The 21862-nt window shown below is 38.0% G+C and overlaps 1 protein-coding gene across 3 annotated transcripts in view; it reads right to left on the bottom strand.

Annotated features, from left to right (window-relative positions):
- The window catches only part of CMSS1 (cms1 ribosomal small subunit homolog), a 361662-nt gene that overhangs the window by 10618 nt on the left and 329182 nt on the right, over nucleotides 1-21862 (bottom strand). For all 3 annotated transcript variants that reach the window (XM_036447686.2, XM_036447685.2, XM_045584029.1), the window contains 4 exons: nucleotides 9349-9420; nucleotides 7416-7545; nucleotides 3993-4052; nucleotides 2788-2890 (listed from right to left, as the gene is read on the bottom strand). In XM_036447686.2, the coding sequence (XP_036303579.1) occupies nucleotides 2788-2890; nucleotides 3993-4052; nucleotides 7416-7545; nucleotides 9349-9420 (365 nt within the window). The remainder of the gene's footprint in view (nucleotides 1-2787; nucleotides 2891-3992; nucleotides 4053-7415; nucleotides 7546-9348; nucleotides 9421-21862) is intronic.

Below are 21862 nucleotides of genomic sequence, written 5' to 3'. Positions count from 1 at the left end.
ATGTGGTTTTGAGAAATCTCTTACAACACTGGGTGGGGTCAGCCTGTGCTCTGGGGCAGTGGGGGCAGCTGGGATGAGTTGACAGGGTGGAGCAAGAGAGTTTGTCTTTCATAAGAGCAGCCTCCTCTTTTATTTACTTTGCAGAGTGACCTTTTCCATAAAATGTTTTATGTAGAAATGCTTCAGATATAAATGGGTATAAAATAGCAATACCTTTTAGTCAATGTGTGGGGCAAGAACTAACATGAAAAAATTGCTTAAGAATGTTATTTTCCTTCATATATCATTATTATGTTTGGGGAAATATTATTGGTCAGTAGGAATCTATGAGTTTGCAAATAGTGAATCATATTATATAATTGCTGTTGCACTTGATTATAAAAATATATATTTTTATTGATTTCAGAGAGGAAGGGGGAGAGAGAGAGAGGGAAACATCAATGATGACAGAGAAGCATTGATTGGCTGCCTCCTGCATGTCCCCTATTGGGGATCAAACCCACAACCCGGGCATGTGCCCTGACTGGGAATCAAACCACAGGTACATAGGTTGATGCTCAACACTGAGCCATGCCGCCGGGCTGCACTTGATTTTTTTCTTAAATGTAAACTTTCTCCAAGGCAAGGTTAACTAGGAAGACAATTTAGGGGACATATTTGACATAACTCATGGTTCTCAAGGGAGCAGATATTCTTACAAAAGTTAGAATTATTCACCATTAGTCTTTATGAATAGGGCTCATTGTGCCCGCTCAAAATTCACCTTTTGCAAATCCCCTAACCTTGAAATGGATCATAATATTACCAGGTGACACAGGGAAACGCTGAGAATTGGTAAATGAAGTGCGACAACATAGTGCTTTTATGTCCCCCAGAAAGGTATTTATGTAGAGTAAGCACTCACATTAATTTGACAAGTTGTTTTTAAAAGGCCACCTTGAGGCCAACCTCTTTGACATTAGAGTTTGAATATGAAATATTCAAACTCTAATGTGGTGGTAGTTTTTTTTTTTTATTATATTTTATTGATTTTGTACTGAGAGGAAGGGAGAGAGATAGAGAGTTAGAAACATCGATGAGAGAGAGTCATCAATCAGCTGCCTCTTGCACACCCCCTACTGGGGATATGCCCGCAACCAACGTACATGCCCTTGACCGAAATCGAACCCGGGACCCTTCAGTCCCCAAGCCGACGCTCTATCCATTGAGCCAAACCGGTTTCGGCTGTGGTGGTAGTTTTTAAAACATGGAAAAGTCTATGCAAACTCCTATTACTTCAAATAGAGCTCCCCAGAGTGGTGGGAGTCTTAAAGATCAATTCTCTAAGCAGAAATAATTGAAAGAAACACTTCTGAGCATGCCTAATGGGGAAAGGAGAGTTTAAAGGACTATTAACTAAGCTTAACAACTACTTTTCTAAATTAATGATCAGATTAGTTCATTTAGACAGACAGATGCTAAATACCTACTGAGAGTCTACATTTGCACCCAAGTCTACTTGATCAAGTTCCTCTTTCTTCAGGACTTAAATTTTCCTTTGTTTTGTCTTGTGCCAAAACCTGGCACAGAGCCTGGCCCTTTCAGTAATTCCTCTTTCACTCTGATGGCTCTTCCCTGAGAGCTGAGTGTTGTTACCCAGACCTAGTGGAAGCCCTTTTGTTTATTCTACACATACGACAGTAAATGAAAAAGTATGTGAAAGCACGTAGTAAAGCACTGACAAATTATCTTTACAACGTAATTTTTACATTAAAAATTCTGGTCCACTGGAATTTATCTTGGTTTAAGAAGTGAGATATGGATCCAAGTTTATTTTTCCAGGCGGCTGCCCCATTGTTCCAGTACCATTTATTAAACAATCCATCTTTCCCTACTGATTTGTCACGTTGGCCATACGCTACATTTTCATATACATGTGAGTCTATTTCTGAACTTCCAGTTCTGTTCCACAGATATAATCTGTTTGTCATGCATGAGCCAGTTCCATACTGTATTGATTATTGAGACTTTGTAGTATGTTTTTTAAAAAATCTGATACTATAGGCATAATACCTACTCATTAGTATCTTTTTCAGATTTTCCCTGAGGACAGATTTCTTTCCCATTTTGACTTAGAACTAGTTTACCTAGTTTAAAAACAATTCTTTTGGAGTTCCATTGGGAATCCATGAAACTTTGGATTATCTTAGGTAAAACAGACATTTTTACATCACTGAGTCTAATTATTCAAGGACATGGTATGCCTTTGTGATTGTTCAAGGTCTTCTGCATCACTCTGAAAAATTTTCTTTATGTAGGCTTTAATAAGTTTATTTCTTGGTGTTTTAGCTTTTCTTCTAACTGGTTATTGCTATGGTCTCCCTGTTTCCACCCTTACCCTCTACAATGTGTGTTCTCCACACAGCAGCCAAAGGGACCCTTCAGGATAATCATCCAAACCATTCTGAATGTCCCTTTTGCCTGGCACGCTCTAAGCCCTCTGTTTGGCTTTCTCCTTCACTGTGTTCAAGTCTTGGTTCATGTGCCATCTCCTTAGAGAAGCTTTCTGGGACCACCTTTTAAAAGAAGCCCCCATCCACTTCTATACTGTATTTTTTCTTATATAATTATCACTAGCTGACATTACAATGTATATTTATTTGTTTGTCTGTGTCCCTCACTGGAAAGTCCTATGAGAGAGTGGACTCTGTTTCGCTCTTTGCAACATCTTCAGCATACAGAACATATCAATACGGCACACACAGCTATTCAGGAAACATTAACAAGCTAATAGGTAAAGCATCCAACCTAATGAGCTCCAGGGCTCGGATGGCAGAGCTGCAGATGATCAGCAGTAGGACTGACTTCTTCTCTGTGTGGTTTTTCCTAAGTTTTACCCACTTAGGGCAGACTGAAAAAAAAAAAAATACCATGAGAAAACATTATTCTAAATTAGTGTTTAAATAAAATAAGATAAATGAGCACTGTTTAAATTCTATTCTCCGGTTATTGTAGGTATTGGATTAAAATGAAATATCATTAACTTACAACACAAAACATATATTATGCCAAATAGCTAAAGTGACTAGTTTTAGGAATAAGTAAAAAAAAGTTTAAAAGAATGCATTTGTGATACCTTTAATTGGTTTGATGTTTGAAGGCAATGTTTAGTAGGAAAAGAATTCTGATTCAATGATGTTAACTTTTAAAGGGACACTGAGCATAAAATATAAAATAGAAATGACATTAAAATAATAGCAACCATCTGGTGAGCAGTGCTAGGCACTTTACACGTGTTCTCTTGTTTAGCTCTCATAGACCAGTGCAGTTGATTACATTTACATTTGCTGAATTTGAGTGGGAGAAAGGTTTATGAACTCAAGCTGAGGGTCCTCAGAACTGAATAGAGTTTGAAAGAAGAATGATAAATCCTCTACATCTAAATATATCATTGTTGGTTACAGATAAATGACTAGCTTGTGTGAATAATCTAGTTATTTCTGATTACACACAATACATGTTGAAAAGATCTAATTAGATGGACTATATAATACTCAGGATCAGAGTTCTGAAGATGTGGACAGAGCCTCAGAATCTCAGAGCTGGAACAGGGGTCACACAGTCCAACTTTTTCATCTTTTAGATAATAAAGTTAAGTCTCAGAGAATGCTCAGTGACTTTCCCCAGGTCAAAGAGCAAATTAGTGATGGATCTGAACTAGAATGCTAATTATTCTCTAGGTTTGTAGATCAATAATTCTCATGTGTTATAAAATAAAAATCAGACCAAATCACAAATTCTCAAAGCTAGACCAAAACAAAAATAAATTTAAATTAAAAAAAGTTAATATGAAGAGGACCTAAAACACCCTCCATTTAAAATCCATGTGAGGTGGAAACTTTTTATTTTAAATGTAGTTTTTGAAAATTTTTATTTTGAAGAGACTGAATTCATGTTTTAATGTAATAACAATTTGATGAATATTTTTTTTTTAAGAATGAGAGTTTACTTACTTTCTTTTAGGTATGATGAAAGACTATGAGTCAAATCGTTGGCCTTGAGGAAACAGGAGTCTAGGATTATGAGAAACATGCTTTGTAGAGAATTCTGCAACTATTTCATTGTTGATTTCACATAATAAAAACAGATTAAACCAGGTTGTATATCATTAGCGAATTGGGGGCTCATCACATATTTAAAGTGTTATCTAGGATATAAAACATTAGCAGCAGCAATAACAAGTAAATATTAACTGTCCATAGTTTCTTAGAGTAGGGAAATACAAGCTTATTGCATTATTCAATGGATTAATAAAACATCATTATTTTTCAAATAGCAGGCAATACACGAAGGCAAAGCTGAAACAAATCTATGTCGAGATGTTCCCAATATAACATTCAAACATAGGGAATTGCTCAACCAATAACAATCATGGTTTAGCAATCATGTAGTATTGATAACTGTAAAGGAGATGGATAAAAAAGCAGCAGGTTTGTTGTCTTAATTATTATTATTATTTTAAATCCTCACCCAAGGACATTTTCCATTGATTTTTAGAGAGAGACAGCGGTGCGACAGAGATGCACTGATTGGTCGCCTCCACTGCTCCCGCACACACCCTAAAATCAGAATTGAAACAGGGACCCGGCGCTCTGTCCACTGAGCCAAACTGACTAGGGCTGTCTCACTTTTTCTATCTACAAGGAAAAGTCTGTCACACAGCAGAGTGCCAGGGAGCAAACTATTACTAAATTAAATGACATTTATATTGTGACCCAGCATTTCTAACACATTATGTGAATAATGAACTTCAAAGATGTTGCCTCCTGTACTGTTGTGGAACCTTCCATGGTCTTTAAAACTAATTTTCCCAGCCTGGATATGATCAGGCTTACCTGGAGAGCTGTGCTGAAGACACAGATTCCTGGGATGGACTTACTTTTTCATAGTGAATCAGGATTCCCTGGGGGTGAGCCTGGGAATTTGCTTTTTAAGTTGCAGCTAGCCTTCAGGCTTTTAGCGCTGATCTAAACCACACTGCAGCTCTCAGGAGGACAGCAGGGTTAGCTCCAAGGGACTCCTGCCTCAAAACTAATTAAGTGCCCATGTGTCTGACATTAACAATGCACAGCACACCATGCTAATTGAAAAGACATGTTCCTGCCCTACAGACACAAACAACCTCAAATCAAAACCAAGTTATACACTTGGCAAACTAAATAGGAAAATATTTGATTATTTACAGCCAGTTTACACCCCTTCCTGAGTCTGCACCAAACAACCCATGGCATGTCTCTCCTCTCACCTAGCAAACACTTCTCTCTGTCCTTGGTCTCATCAGTGTAGTGATGGGTCTTTTCTCTAAAGTAAACCCTTCTTATGATGCATTCAGTCACTGGGAATCAGAATGGCCTAATTTATTAACTGAAAATGAAAATCTGCTCTTTTTGCTCATAATAGTATTTTTAATATATTTACAATTATTTTCTAAATTCTCGCTAAACCAACTCATGCCCATGTATTCTTGCTTACCTACATCACTGAGCTCTAATACAATAACAATATAATGTAAACTCACTATGGAACTCAAATGACTCTTTAAAGTAAGGTGACTAGACGTCCCGCTTTTTAACAATTTGTCCTGCGGTGTTTTAAAAAAATCCCGATTTTTGGAAAAATCGGGACTTTTTTAAAGCACCGAGGAACGCGGGACAAATTGTTAAAAATCGGGACTGTCCCGCCAAAAGCGGGACGTCTGGTCACCTTACTTTAAAGACTTCTTCTGACCTTTGACTCTCTACTGTTCTAGCAAATTAAGGTTTTTGATGTTCCATGAGGTTACAGGGGAGCAGTGATCCCACTATCTCACCAGTCCTTCCAGAGTTGAAGGTATGCTCTAACAAAAAACGAGAAAGGAAAAATGACCACTGAGCCACAGTAAAACCACACTCCCAATTAAACCTTGAAAAGAGGCTTTGTTATAACACTTGCTTCCTGAGAAAGAGCAGCCAGGACCCAGCTCCTCCGGAGGGACTGCTGTGCGGGGAAGAGTGCTGCTAACTGCCGGTGGAGCCGGGGGCCAGTAAGTCAGAACTCCAGGTCTCGCTATGTGGAAATGCACTCTTTCCATTCCCTAAAGGAAACCCCTTTTGGAAAAGAAATGCACAGGGGCCTCAGGTCTCCAACCCAATGTGCATTTTATAAAAAAAAGCTTATCACAGAGGAATTATAAAAATCCAGGGAACAGGCTGTTTTTCAGCTTCTCAAGCCTTTAGGAAGCATATAGTTGTAATGGAAAAAGGAAGTCAAACCACTCGTGACTTTTTCCAAAAGCAGCATTAGGTAGCCCTGTGGTCTGTAACTAGCTCATCTCAGGCATGGCACCCAAACTGTTTGCATTTTGAGTTTATGACATCTTTTTTCTTCAATCTCTGCCCAGGAGTTATAGGATATATCATAAATTTAAAATTAATGAAGGTAGTTTGTTTTAAAATTTTTTCAATGTATTTTAACTTAATTATAAATTCTCTAAGACAGATTTCAAACAATAGTAGGTGAAGAGTCACCTGGGTGATGTGTCAGCCTTGCTAACAATGCACAATTTTGTCCCTATCTTTAGGTAGTTGGCTGGAAAAACTCTGGGCCAGGACCCAACAACTATCCTAAAAGCAAAACCAAATTAGAAATCCATGATAAGAGCAATAATAAAATTAAGCTGCTTATTAAAGCTAACATTCTTATCTATAAAGGATGAATAAATTAGTGTTTCATGTGCATACTTTTAAATGTGTGGTTTATCTTTATTTAACTTCTATCCTCCTTAGGGATTGTTACTCTTCGAAGAATCTGGTCAGAAAATAAGTAAATAAATAAATAAAAGCACCCAGCTGGTGTGGCTCAGTGGTTGAGCCATCGACCTATGAACAGGAGGTCACAGTTTGATTCCCAGTCAGGGCACATGCCCAGGTTGTGGCTCAATAGCTAGTAGGGGGCCTGGAGGAGGCAGCCGATCAATGATTGTCTATCATTTTCATTTCTATCTCTCTCTCTCTCCCTCTCTGAAATCAATAAAAAAAATATTTTAAAAAAAGCATACTCAACAACTAGCCTTTTGAATAAAAATACAATTAAAATCTTACTATTAGATTACCATGTAGCATCTTAAAGAAATCATCCACAAATTAAAATTACGAGGTTGAGGAAAGGAGCATTAGTATGGGAAAAATGTATCAATGTCTGACTGAGATACCTTGTCATAACATAAAGATGAATCTGTTTTGCTCCTCCTCATCAGGAAAATTGCTAGCAATCAACAATGGATCCTTCTGAATGACTAACCTCAGAATAGTAAGAAATTAAAAAAAAAACACCCCACAAACAAACAAAAAAAAAAAACACCAAAAAAACAAACAAACCCCAAAGAAGCCTGGCTGTACCTGGTAGCTTCAGTTCTTCTAATTCAATCACTGAGCGGCTGCTGCTGTAATAGTCCTTCATCAGTTTCTGTAGGTCTTCAGGTGTCCCAGGTTTTGGCTCTGATTTTGCAAGAATGTCAGTAATTTTCTTCTAAGATGAGAAGAAAGAAAGGAAAAAAAACAAAAACAAAAACAAGGAGGAAAGACTTTAGAATGGCATTTGGCTTATGATGGGTTGATTCCTATGGCATTTAAATTGCACATAGGCTTTGGTGGTAGCCAAGTATGAAAGTGAGTTCTAATAAACACACTTGAGAAAACATAATAGCAATTTTTTGGGCACTGCTGCTTTGAAAAATGAGTGGAGGATCTAAAAGATTCCTTGTAATTCCTAGTTACAAAAACCTCTAGGAGAACCGACATTTTTAGAGCAGTTTTCATAATAGGATTTTATTTCCTATTAAAAGTCAAGCAATCTTGATTCTGTGGAAGCTCTCTTCAAACCTGGAAGGGCAGAATTTTGAGAATTTCTTGTCTAACCTGATTTTTCAAGCACTGACTCTCACTTTGGATTTCGGGGATTAAATAAAAGCTACAGGAGTAATTTGAGCACAGGACTCACTGCAAAGGGAGACTTTTAGAACCTCAATTCTCAAGTCTTAAAGTGGTCCTATGGGAAGCAGAACAGGGAATACTGTACATCTATTTTAATTTGGACCTATTTGTGTAGCATTTACCGAATGCCTGCAATGTACTAGGAACACCCACTCTTTCCTTTAATTTTCATCATAAACTTCCCTTCTCATTTCCTTCTAATGTTTCACCAAAGATCTAGAAAGAGCTGTTCCTTACCAACCTCCCAGTCCCCAAGTTTTTTTCCTTCTTCCACAATGTCCTCATTTCTATACCACTGCCGAGAATGGTCAAAGTTCTGTCAAGTGAATAAACTTTAAAAAATATGTCATCGGTGGGCACATTTTAGCATGATCTCAGCCAAGGCTAAACTATCTAGCCAGAGTTCTGACCTTGAGCCACCAAGAAATTAACACTCCTGAAGGCCATTAGTGCACAAACTATCAAAGAGAAGTTAACGTTACTTCTTTAAGGACTTGCCAAACCTCAGCCAATTTGGCATATCCTATCTTCCTATTTGGCCATTTGCAAGCAAAGAAAACATACACACACACACACACACACACACACACACACACACACACACACTACAGTTTTCTAAAAGCTTGCTGTTAAGTAATTGGTTTGAGTCCATCTTCTCTCCTCTAATCCCAATCATATTTCCTCTGCTGACTTCAGCAAGACCCTTCTTGGCAGCAAGAGAATTATACTCCTGTTTTCACAACTGTGGTGGAAGGTCAGAGCTAACCACACTTTCTCCAAGTCTGAGCCATAAGAAAGTTTGCATAGGAGCAAGAGTCTTCCATATGCTCACAGTCAAGTATTAAAATACAAGGGGTGCCTTTTGCTTTAAATTATGGTTCCAAATAGGAGGCTGAAATCCTTATACTACCTTCATTGGCTTACTTTCTTTTTATTAATACTCTAAGATAAAAGATTTTAAACATTGAAATGGGTAAGAAAAGAAGGTTGGTAAACTTTCATCGGGCAGAGCCAGAGGGGCCATAGGGCAGGAGAGCTCTGGGCCCCTTCTAGAATTAGAAACCCATGTCTGACTTCTAACCACAGTGAAAACACAGGGTGGGTAAGAAAGATGTTTAGTGTTTCACAAAACTGAAATAGGAATCAGAAGAATTTATTTTTAGCTACAACAGAAACACTTATTACAAGTGTCCTTAGGAAAGTCACCAAATCCCACTGAATCTTAAAATTTCTTCATCTCTAAAGTCATGATGATAATAATTGCCTCATCAAAGCACACTATACAAAAAAGGTGATGTAACCCAGGTAGGGCCACACCATTGTAAGCAATTAATATTACCTTTCTCCTCTTCTTGGTCTTGGTGGCATCTTCTTTTGTTTCCTTTGGTTGTACCAAGAAACATTCCGTAGGCTATAAAAAATACAAGTGAGAAAACTTTCCTCTTAGCATGATGAAGTATCAACTAATGACACCAATCCCGAAGTCCTATAGCCATAAATATATTCTTTAGATCATCTTGGTAATATTCTTCAGATAGACAGATGCAAGAAGACCCACTGTAGGCTATTAGGCAGACGGGAAAAATTTTTGAACAAAGGTCATAATATGTGAGTGCACATGTGTGTTTGGGGAGGTGGTGCAGGATCTTAAAGATTAAAGACAGTAGCCAGGTTTGTAAAATACAGGCAGAAATAGATGTGATGAAAATGAAGACGTAATGAGAATGCCTGACTGGTGAGACTTGTGTTTTCCATGAACTAGCAATGTGTGAACCTGTGTTTCCAAGTCATTAGTTTATTACTTTATTATTTTGTAACTCTTTCCTTTCCTCAATAAGCATAGAAAATCTGAAATAGGATATAGTTACTTATATTTTTATAATACCTGGGACAAACATCTTACTTATCTATGATGAATGCAAAATGAATGTGTCTATTGACCGTCTGAGAAGTCTTGGCACCAGCCATCTTGAGTAACTGATTTTGCCTGTTGCCTTGACCCCTGAATACCCTATACATACTGTTTAGTGCTATTTTTACCGTTTTTTTTTTTAATGTAGAAAAACAGGAAATTTGGACTATGTCCTTGATTTATAAAATAGAATGCCTCAGATTCCATATTTATTAATCATAAGCAAGAATATAAAATGTTTCCTGTGCTAGGTCTTTTATGCAACATTTAAAAAAAAAGTTACCAAGTAAGATATAAAATGTAAGTGAAAACTTATTCTGAGTTTTTCCTTAAGTTTCCATTCCAACAAGAGCGTACTCAATTTAAACTGGTAAGCTACTAACTAAAGCAATCTTGTCTCCACTAGCTCTGTTTAAAATGATTACAGATGAAGCTTTCTATTACAGTTTACAGACAGTCTTCAGATTAAGAATGCCTATGGCCTGAAGCCAGAGAGAGAAAGAGAGAGAGAGAGAGAGACAGATATAATGCTACATAATTTCTTCAAGACACAGAGCCAGGACCAGCAGTTTCTAGACACTGTTTCAGTTAGTAGAGAAGTAGATGCAAAGGGCTCAAGATTAAAGTAACATGGAATCTTGAAATTTTAGCTTCTTCTCAGTTAAAACAAAAAACCTACAAAGAGCAATTGCATCATAGCTAAAGAATACGGTAAAAAAGATATTATGACCTCTCTTTTTTAGAAAGTTAAGCTGTCTTGTGGATACAGATACATGCCAATTAGAAACTGGGCCAAGGCCACTAATGTGTCACAGAAGCTGCCAGATGGTCATAAGAGTCTAATTACAGACCAGGCCAAGATTCAGCTCATGCTCCTAAGGCAAAGACCCAGATATGATTAGCAGATCCTTTAAGGCATTCTGCAGTATCTTGTCACTAGTATCAAGGTTTTTGGGAAACAGATGGAGAAACCTGTTCCATTTTCTTATTTAGCAAATGAGGATGTTCTTTAAGAGTATATTCAATGTGCTTGGTTGTATTTATGCTAGGTTTACAAAATCAATCAGCTCAACATGACACAAATCTGGAAATGAGCTCAGTTATAAAAGTATAGACTCTGGGATAAAAAAAGTAAGTCTGAATCATGCATTGGAAAGAAGAAACATGTTTTATGAATTGCTTTAGTCAAGAAACAGAATCAGTTTTACATGGTAGGTTCAAATTCTTAGATCATCCTAAAGAAGATGCAATATATTTGTTTTCTGGGAGCAGTCACCTTTGCTGGTTGAGGTAGTGTACAAAGAAGCCAAGTTTATTGGGTCAATTTCTAGAGTGGTGAGATGAGTTTATGAGGAAATACAAATCCATAGTATTGAAGATTCCTAAACTTAGCTGTCTAATGAATGCTGATGTTTACCCTCAGAGACTAGATAAGAAGACTTAGACCAGGCTAAACTAACCATTTCTGGAAACAAATTCAAAAAGTACATATGTCTTTGATAATTGATAAGTAATGCCATTATATGACTTTATAAGAAGTATAATGATTTTAAATATATAGCAAAAGATGTAGTTTAAATATGTATTTAGAAGAATCACACTTCCCAAAAATGTATGAAAGAGTTAAAGCTTTTAAGTGAAGTAATTGGGGCATATAACCAATCCTTTAAAGTACAAAAATTATATTATTTAATAATAATTCTTCTGGTTAAACATAGCAAAACAATGGCAAAATGCCAATATACTGAAAATATAGAAAAGTGAAAAGATACAAACCTATAAGAATTAAGAAACAGAGAGGTTAACAATAGTGGAGAGATTTCAACAACTTTTTTTTTTAAAATAGAAAGTGAATAAAACTGCATGGAAGTGATTTAGCAGAAAGAGGAAGCTAGCACCTGGGTTTCTGGAGAGGTGGAAGCTAGTAATAATAAGTGAGTCTGTTGGATCTGTTGGCCTCTGAAGGTAGAAGGTACTACAGAGAATGAAGGGTTTAAAAGAGATTGTTTGAAAGTTTATGTTTAGAAAGATTAGCCTCCCTCACACATTCCACTGAGCTGTATCTCCTGCCCAGGCAGGCAAGCAACCCTCTTATTACTGCTTCCTCTCCTCTGCTTTTCCTGGCAACAGACTGGAGGGTTATTCTCTGGAGAGGACCAGCGGACCAAGATGTCTGACACAGGGGATAGAGGACAGAGGTGAAGGCTCACTTCCTTTTTCTATCTCTCTTTCAGGATGTTTCAAGCCAGGCTTATATATTACCAGCAGGAAACCACTAAATTATTCTTTGGAAAAATGAAATGGCTTAAGAGGAATGCCACAAAAAGTGACATTTGGGGGTACCATATTAAAAATCTACCTTGTCATCCTACCCCTACAATGAAATCCACTAATCATCAAGCCTTACTTTGTACAAAAGTTTTCTAGCAACTGTTTAATGTAACTCTCTTTACTATGAATAGACAGCTAAAGTTCATCAGACAACTAAGTACAGTCTCCAACGTAAGAGCAAACAACAACAACAACAAAAAGAATCCTGAGGAAAGAGGTATATTTCTCGAAAATAATTACAATTAATATTCTCACATATAAGGGAAGAATTTGCATCCATGAAAAATAGATGCCATAAAAAGATATTATCAGAAAACATTTGAACATTAAAAAAAAATTAAAAAGTTGAAATAAAAATGTAGGAGAAAGGCTTAAAGATAAAGAAGAGACAATCTCCCATAAAAAATTTAAAAGTGGTAAGAAAATTAGAGAATCAGGTCAAGAGATTCAACATTCCAGTAAAAGGAATTGCAGAAAAAGAGATCATATAAAATATGAAGATGGCCGAAGCTGGTTTGGCTCAGTGGTAGAGCGTTAGTCTGCAGACTGAAAGGTCCCAGGTTCAATTCCGGTCAAGGCATGTACATTGGCTGTGGGCACATCCCCGGTAGGGGGTGTGCAAGAGGCAGCTCTCTCATCGACGTTTCTAGCTCTCTATCCCTCTCTCCTCCTCTCTGTAAAAAAATCAATTAAAAAAAAAAAAAGAAGATGGAGTGATGAAATACTACCCAGAACTGAAGGAAACTTTCTAGGACATGAAACTCAAAATTGAAATCCCGACAGGTATAGAGTATAACAAATAAGGAAAATACTCATCCCAAAGAACATCACTGTGAAATTGGAGAGCATTATGGACAACTAAAAGATTCTAAAGCCGAAACCGGGTTGGCTCAGTGGATGGAGCATTGGTCTGCTGACTGGAGGGTCCCAGGTTCGATTCCGGTCAAGGGCATGTACCTTGGTTGCAGGCACATCCCCAGTAGGGGTTGTGCAAGAGGCAGCTGATCAATGATTCTCTCATCAATGTTTCTAACTCTATATCCCTCTCTCTTCCTCTCTCTGTAAAAAATCAATAAAAAAATATATATTAAAAAAAAGATTCTTAAAAATTTCAAAAACAATAACATTCAAAATAAAGGGTCATGCTGAAACCGGTTTGGCTCAATGGATAGAGCGTCGGTCTGTGGACTGAAGGGTTCCAGGTTCGATTCCGGTCAAGGGCATGTACGTTGGTTGCGGGCACATCCCCAGTAGGGGTGTGCAAGAAGAGGCAGCTGGTCGATGTTTCTCTCTCATCGACCTTTCAAGCTCTCTATCCCTCTCCCTTCTTCTCTGTAAAAAAATCAATAAAATATATTTAAAAAAAAATAAAGGGTTATAAAAAAAGATTGGTGTTTGAACTTGAATAGCATTACTGGATGCTAGAACTCATTGGAGCAGTGCCTTCAAAATTATAAGGAAAACATATTTAAAAACTGTTTTTTATACCCATCCAAACTATCAATAAAAGTAAATTAAGGTCTTAATAAACTTGCTTTCTACCCACAGATACTGAAGGTGTGTCCCAGAAAAATTAAGGTTTAATAAATCAAGACCAAGGAAGGTATGGAATTCAGCAAACAGGGAGACTAATCCAGAAAAATGTTGAAGGGACAATAAAGAAAATTCTCAATTGTTCAAAAGGTCTAGAGAATAGCCAATTCAGAGTGGAATAGGAGCATGGAGGTCTGCAGAAAATAACAATAACTGATCTCTTTGAGCATATGAAAAATATTAATGAGCATGTGGAAGAGATGTTGGAACATATGGAAGTAATTAAAAATAGGAACACAGCAAGCTAGACAAAGGGAGAAGTGCAGTAATTTTATTGATGTCATAAAAATAAAGACTTGTATAAGAAAGGAGAAATGATTACAGCTTCTACTTTTCTCAGGATTGAACAGCATTTCTATGGTCATAGTAATAAAAGAATAACACCCGTTTTACCCAAAATATGATATTGTGTTGGCAGGGGATGTGGCAATTGGAGATGGATTAGAGGGGCAAAGGGAGAGTTATGTTTTCATATGCTACCTTGAGAAGTTAACATATCATGTCAGAAATGGATAAATCAAGAAACAGCAGTAAAAACTGTAAGGAAGCAAATACGAAAAACAACTAAAAGTTGAGGATGACTACTCTGAGGAAAAAGCTAGGGTAACAATAGGAAAAGGGATACCATAGCTGTTTCTTCATTAAAAATTTTAATAGTGTTTGAATATTTGTTAAAAAATTTTAATTGCCATTTTATAACAAAAATGAGAATGTTTATTATAAAAAGAAAAACAATTTAGAAGTGGCTTTTAGTTTCTTTTGGGTTTAGTCAAAAGTTATTCAATACACATCATTAAAATATTTAAAATTAAAAGATTAATAAACCTAAATGCTGATATAAAGCAACTAAAAATCTCATATACTGATGGTGGGAATGCAAAAATGTTACAATCATTTTGGGGAAAAGTCTAGTTTTTATAAACCTAAACATGACTCAGCAATTCCATTCCTGGTATTTACTCAAGAAAAATAAAAATATATATTCACAAAAAGACTTCTATATGAATGTTCATGACAGATTTATTCATAATAGCCCCAAATAGAAAATAGTCCCAGGCATCCATCAGAGAGGAATGGATAAACAAACTGTGGTATCCTATATAATAAAAGGCTAATATGCAAATTGCCTCTACAAGTGGGAGGTAGACTTTCATTGACCAACAGGGGGGGGTGGAACATGGTGGGTATCAGTGATATGGCACCGGCAGCAGTGGCAGTGGAGGTGCTGATGGCCCCAATGGGCCCTGAAGAGAGCAGGACCACGGCGGGATGGTGGAGCAGGTGAGCAGGTGGCACCAGGCCAAGGTGGGTGTGAGGGGAGGACTGGCCAGCAGTTGGAAGAAGGGAGGCCCCAGTTGGCAGCCAGCAGCAGCTAGGAACCCTACCTGTGCAGGAATTTCATGCAATGGGCCTCTAGTATTCATATAATTGAATATTAGTCAGAAAATTTGTGAGGCAGACTGAATTGTGCCCCACCCCCAATTCCTAACACCCCTATATGACTGTATTTGTAGATAGCCTTTTACGAGGTAATTAAATGAGGTCATAAGCATGAGGTCCTAATCCAATAAGTTAAAGTCTAACACCCCTATATGACTATATTTGTAGATAGCCTTTTAAGAGGTAATTAGATGAGGTCATAAGCACGAGGTCCTAATCCAATAAGTTAGTGTCTTTGTATGAGGAGGAAGAGAAACCAGGGATGTGCTCACAGAGGAAAGACCACGTGAGATCACAGCAAGAAGCAAGACCATGTAAGGACACAACAAGGCAAGGAGAAACCAAACCTGCCAACACCTTGATCTTGGACTTCTAGCCTCCAGAACTATGAGAAACAAAATCTCTGTTGTTTAAGCCACCCAGTCTGACTTATCCAAAGAGGACATACAAATGGAGAATAGACATATGAAAAGATGCTCAGTATCCCTAATTATCAGAGAAATGCAGATTAAAACCACAATGATGAATCACCTTTCACCTTCAGAATGGTTATCATCAATAAATCAACTAACAACAAGTGCTGGCAAGGATGCAGAGGAAAGGGAACTCCTGTGCCCTGTTGGTGGGAATGCAGACTGGGTGCAGCCATTGTGGGAAACACTATGGAGTTTTCTCAAAAATTAAAAATGGAACTGCATTATGATATAGTGATTCCACTTCTGGGAATGTATCAGAAGAAACCCAAAACAGCAATTAGAAGAATATATACACCCCACTATGTTTAATGCAGTGTTGTTTATAATAGCCAAGATTTGTTAACAGCCCAAGTGCCCATTAGATGAGTGGATAAAACAGCTATTCTACATTTACACAATGGAATACTATTCACTAGTAAAAAGGAAGAAAATTTTTACCTTTTGCTACTTCATGGATATTGTGCTAAGTGAAATAAGCCAGTGGGAGAAAGACAAATACCATAAGATTTTACATATATGTGGAGTCTAATGAACAAAATAAACCATCCAAAGAGAAACAGTCTCATAGACACAGAGAACAGAATGACAGCTGTCAAAGAGGAGAAGGGTTGAGGGACTGGGTGAAAAGGTAAAGGGATTAAGCATCAACAATAAAAACTACCTCATAGAAATAGACAACAGTATGGTGGTAGCCAGAGGGAAAGTAGAGTGAGGGTGAGGTAGAAGAGGAAAAGGCAGGATAAATGGTGATGGAAGGAGACTTGATGTGGAGTGGTGAACACAGTACAATATACAGATGATTATAGAACTGTATACCTGAACTTATATAATTTTTTTAGGGGGGTTAACTTTTATTTATTTTTGTTTTCTTTTTTTAAAAATATTCTCTATTGTTAAAATTATTACATATGTCTCCTTTTCCCCCCAATTGACTCCTTCCAGCCTGCCCCTGTCCTCCAACCCCTTCAGCACCCTATTGATTGTGTCTATGTGTTATGAATATATGCATACAAGGTCTTTGGTTGACTACCTCCCACTCTCCCCTGCCTTCCTCTGAGATTCCATACTTTGTTCCAAGCTTTGAGTCTCTGGATCCACTTTGTTCATTAGTTTATTTTGTTACTTAGATTCCACATATGAGTGCAATCATGTGATACTTGTCTTTCTCTGAATGACTTATTTCATTTAGCATAATATCCTTTAGGTCCCTCCATGATGGCTCAAAGGATAAGAGAGTCTTTTTAACTGCTGCATAGTACTCCATGGTATAAATGTACTACAGTTTATTTTTATTTACTCATCTACTGATGGACACTTGGGCTGTTTCCAGATCTTAGCTATTGTAAATTGTGCTTCTATCAACATAGTGGTGTATACATTCTTTCTGATTGGTACTTCGGGTTTCTTAGGATATATTCCTAGAAGTGGGATCACTGAGTCAAATGGCAGATCCATATTTAACTTTTTGAGGAAAATCCATACTATATAATTTTATTAACCAATGTCACCCAGTAAGTTCAATTAAAAAGAAGCCACCCAGATTAGTATTTTTTTATGGCAGCCCTGCCAAAATAATACACACAGCAATACAAATGAAGAGAGCCACTATACATCAACATGATGAATCAAAATAACATTGTGCTGAATAAAAGAGGCCTTGAACAAAGAACATATACTGTCCGTTCATGTTCGGAAAATTCTAGAATAGGCAAAACTAATTGAGGGGAGAATGTCAGAATAGTCCCTGGGTCACAGAGTGTGGAACAGTGATCAGCTGGGAGGTGACGTGAAAGGGAATGGAGCCATGCTAACCTTTATCCTGTTGTGGTCTGTATAAAGGAATTTTATGGATTTGACAAGTTTACCATTTATTGAATGGTAAATTTGACATTTGTGCATTTTATTGTATGCTAACTTTATCTCGAAAAGACAAAAAGAATCTTTAAATATTGGACTTTTGTTAATGATATGCATGATGAAGTGTCTGGGGGAGTGTACTGATTTTTCAAATTACTTTGAAATGTGCAAAAAATAAGATGATTGATGGACAGATAGTGTGTCTCAACACACTATTCATAAAGTTTTGAACTTTGAGGACACTGAGGGTGAGGATTTATAGAAAGTGAGGAAAGTCTTCCTGAAAACAGAGGGAGAGAGAATCTTTGTTATGTAGTAGTAGAAAGGTTAGCAATACTGTTATCTGCAGTTGCATGAAAAGTAGAACATGTATCAACTGCCATGGGTTAAATAGTAAAGAAGATCTATATATTGTTGAAGGTGTCACCTGATTTCTTGTGACTTAAGAGTAAAATGAAAAGGAGGGAGCGTGGTGGAAAGAGGGACTATGAAAGTAGTCCAGGGTACGCCTGCAAATCCATTTGTTAAGACTGTAGACCCCAGAGTACGATTTAGTCACACAAGAGCTCTATAAAGAATTTGAAAGTTTGTCTCACAGATTTTCTCAAACCTGTCTCTAGGAAGCTTAAGGGGTATTGCTCCTCAATTGCCTCGGCAGGGCACCAAGGCAGGAAAGAGTTTATCTGGAAATGATCTGTGGTTGTGCCCATGACAATGCTGCGAGGCAACCCAGTGGGAGGCTCACATGGTGAGGGATTTAGGCCTTCCAACAAGGGGGTTAAGCCCCTAAACCCTTGCCCACAACTTGACTGGCATTTGATATGTGTAGAACCAGAGGGACAGAACTAAGTCATGCCTGTGAGAGAATAGCAACTATGAGGTAAAGAATTTTTATGGATCCAGAGACAGAGAAGCATTGATCAGATCATCAAACCTCAGAGGGAGGGTTGAGAGGTTGGGGGGAAGGGAGGAAAGTCTAAAGGACTTGTATGCATGCAAGTAAGCATAATTAATGAACACAGACACTAGGGGGGTGGAGGGCATGAAGCGGGGGTGTGGGAAGGGTAATGGGGGGTAAGGGCACATATGTAATACCTTAATCAATAAAGAAAAAAAAGAATTTTTATGTTTTAAGCTACTAACTTTGGGTCAATTTGTTATACCACACTAAATGAATATAAAGAGAATTGAGACACTACCATGGAAAGGTAGAAGGTAAATAAGAGAGTGGTGGGGACATAGTCTTTTCACTTAAAATCATCAAGAGAAATCTCAAAGATAAAGAATGCGAGAGATATGAAATGACCAATGCTGAACTAATGAAACAGTAAGAAAATACAACAGTAAAGATGAGTAAGGCAGGAAGGGATAAGTACTCTTGCTGAAGATTCCTTTATGAAGCAAGGAGATAAATAAAAGGCTGGCTTAAGAAAAAGAACTCCAATTTGGCCTCTGATGGGGAGAGGATGGATCATGGAGCCACTGAAAGGCTACTGACATCATGGAGGCATCAATGAAAAGTCACGAAATCCCTCCGAAGAGATTATATTCCTTAAGGGAACCATAATTACAAAGTCACCAGGGCTGGCTCTGAAATCACTGAGGTTGAGGAGGGAAGAGGGTGATGCAATCTCTAGGAGTAGGGGAATTCATCATTTATTTTGGAAGCAATATCTGGAGAAAAAAAAGAACTGTTGGCAAATCTTTATAATTACATTATTTAGGAGGCCAAAGATGATTAGATGTGAAATAGTTTCTAGAGATGATGTAGTTACATGGGTAAAAAAGTTCTACAAAATTATAAATCTGGGGCTCGAAATACTGGACAGATGAGAGGCATGGATTCAGTAATAGAAGTGAGGCTAGCTGTGGTGCAGGAGGAAACACTACCTAACTTGACAGACACTCTCACCTGGTGAAACTAAAGCCTAAGTATATATTATAGCTAACAGCATAATGCCAGCCAGTTCCTTATGTAAGCACAAAAAATCCTAAAAACATAAAGAACAGCCTGGCCAGGTGTGGCTCAGTGGTTGAGCTGTGGACCTATGAACCAGGAGTGGTTGAGCTCTGGACCTTTGATTCCTGTTCAGGGCACATCACTGGGTTGCAGGCTCAATTGCCAGTAGGAGGAGTGCAGGAGGCAGCTGATCAATGATTCTCTCTCATCATTAGTGTTTCTATCTCTCTCTTCTTCTCCCTTCCTCTCTGAAATAAATAAAAAATATATTTAAAACAAAAACAAAAACAAAAACCATAAAAAACAGTGAGGTGACTAAGCTAATTTTAAAAATTAAAAATTTATATAAAGCATAAAAATAAATTTTTTTATTCAGAAAAAAATGTAATTAGTATTAGAGAATAAATATCCAATCATATCTACCAAATGAGTCAATTGCCTAGCACTGTGTTAGGTACTGTAGTGAACACAAAAGAACCCTGGCCCCCAAGAAGCTTATTAACTAGTTGAAGACTCAAGCTCTTTGTGTATAAACAACCAGAGGAAGACTTAAGAAAGGACAGTCTGCCTGACAAAAAGGTCATCCTTGGTGTGATGATGGGTCCAGAGGGAGGAGAGCAGCTAGAGAAAGGATAGGGAGCCCACAGAGGATCCAGAGGGCAGTCAGGTGGGGTGGAGGCAGAGTCCAGTTCTGATTGTTCAGATGGAGAAACCTTTCAAGGAGGGGCTAGAGGAGGGATACTGGATATCCAGGGTCAAAAAGACTCAACAGGCAGCAGGGTCAGGGAGCTGATGACTCACACGCTGGGATCCAGAGGGTTGAGAATGAAAGAGTGGTAAGAAAAACTGGAATACTGCTATAGTCACCCAATCCTTCATTTCACAAATAATGAGTGCCAATTAGGGGCACAATTCTATACCAGGTGTGTGGATATAAACTCTGTCCTCCAGGTGTGTAGCTTGGTCGGGGAGACCAGGGAGCTAGACAGATAACACTTAAGAGGAAGAGGAACCCAAGAGAGTCCCATGTAAATTCTCTGACAGGGAAATGAAAGGCTTGGAGGAAGGGCTTAGGGCATTTGTCTACCTAGTACTTGAACTCTGTAAAGCAATTTGATAGTAAAAGAAACTAAAGCAGGAGGGAGATGAATAAAATGGGCCATAAAAATTGTAATTTTTTTTTTTCTTTTCTTAGCAAAAAACAGCAATGGCACGTGATCAACAAAGCACATAAAGACATGGTAAATCCAGTGTTTCCAACTTGAAAGAGGAAACACAGATGAAAAGAGAAGTGGAAATACAATAGATCTCTAGCACTTGTTCGCACCCACCCAAGTGGCCATGAACCCATCACTTTGAACCTCAGGTAATTTGTGAAATGGGATACCCTGTACTTCAAAGGGCAGCTATGAGGATTGTGTGAGTAAGGCAGAAAGTAAGGGAAAAGGAAGCCAATCGGGTATGAAGAAATTATTAAGAACCGAGTTCTGCAGGTAGGTCAAAGAAGGCATAACTCTGGTATGGTCAATGAAATAAGTTAAGGTAAAATCAAACCACACCTTGGTGAAATAAATTGAAAGCTAAGGTGGTTAACTGTACGTCTTTGAAAGGATGGTTAAAATTAGAACCGATATAGGGCCTTTGAGCAAAATATTTGATCGCTGAGGAGAAAGCTAATAAAAATGTATATTTCCAGAAAACAACTCCAAGACCATGTGGATTCCTGCAACAGGAGTTGGAATTGACAGGAGTGCCCCGCCATGAAGACAGAAGAGAAACAGTCCAGAGATGGAAGACGCTGACAATGCCTTGCCATACTAGCAAATAGCAGCTGTGAGTCGCTGGAGAATGCCTAGGACTAAACCAGAGGCTGTCGGACCTGCATCAACACCATTTGTCAACCAACCAGATCTGAAATACCATGGCTGACATGTACACATAAGGAATTGTTTGGCATTGAAATTGGGACTCAAAAAGAACTCTTGGCCCAGAAAGGAACTCCCTATAGGCTGGTTCATTTGCCTCTCAGCATAACCATTGGCTTGTCTCAACTTTGGTTCTTATAAGGGAATTCCTTGTATCTAACGCATCTAGGGAAATAATGAACAACATAAATTGATGAACAGAAACAGACCAGGAGACAGAGAAGCAGCGATCAGACTATTAAACCTCAGAGGGAAGGTAGGGAAGGGTGGGGGCAAGGGGAAGAGATTAACCAAAGGACTTGTGTGCGTGCATATAAGCCTAACCAGTGGTCATGGACAACGGGGGTGGGGGGTGGTGG

The sequence above is a fragment of the Pipistrellus kuhlii genome, unplaced genomic scaffold (genome assembly GCF_014108245.1).
Source record: "Pipistrellus kuhlii isolate mPipKuh1 unplaced genomic scaffold, mPipKuh1.p scaffold_m20_p_2, whole genome shotgun sequence".
Lineage (NCBI taxonomy): Eukaryota > Metazoa > Chordata > Mammalia > Chiroptera > Vespertilionidae > Pipistrellus > Pipistrellus kuhlii.
This window is presented reverse-complemented; position numbering and strand designations above follow the sequence as displayed.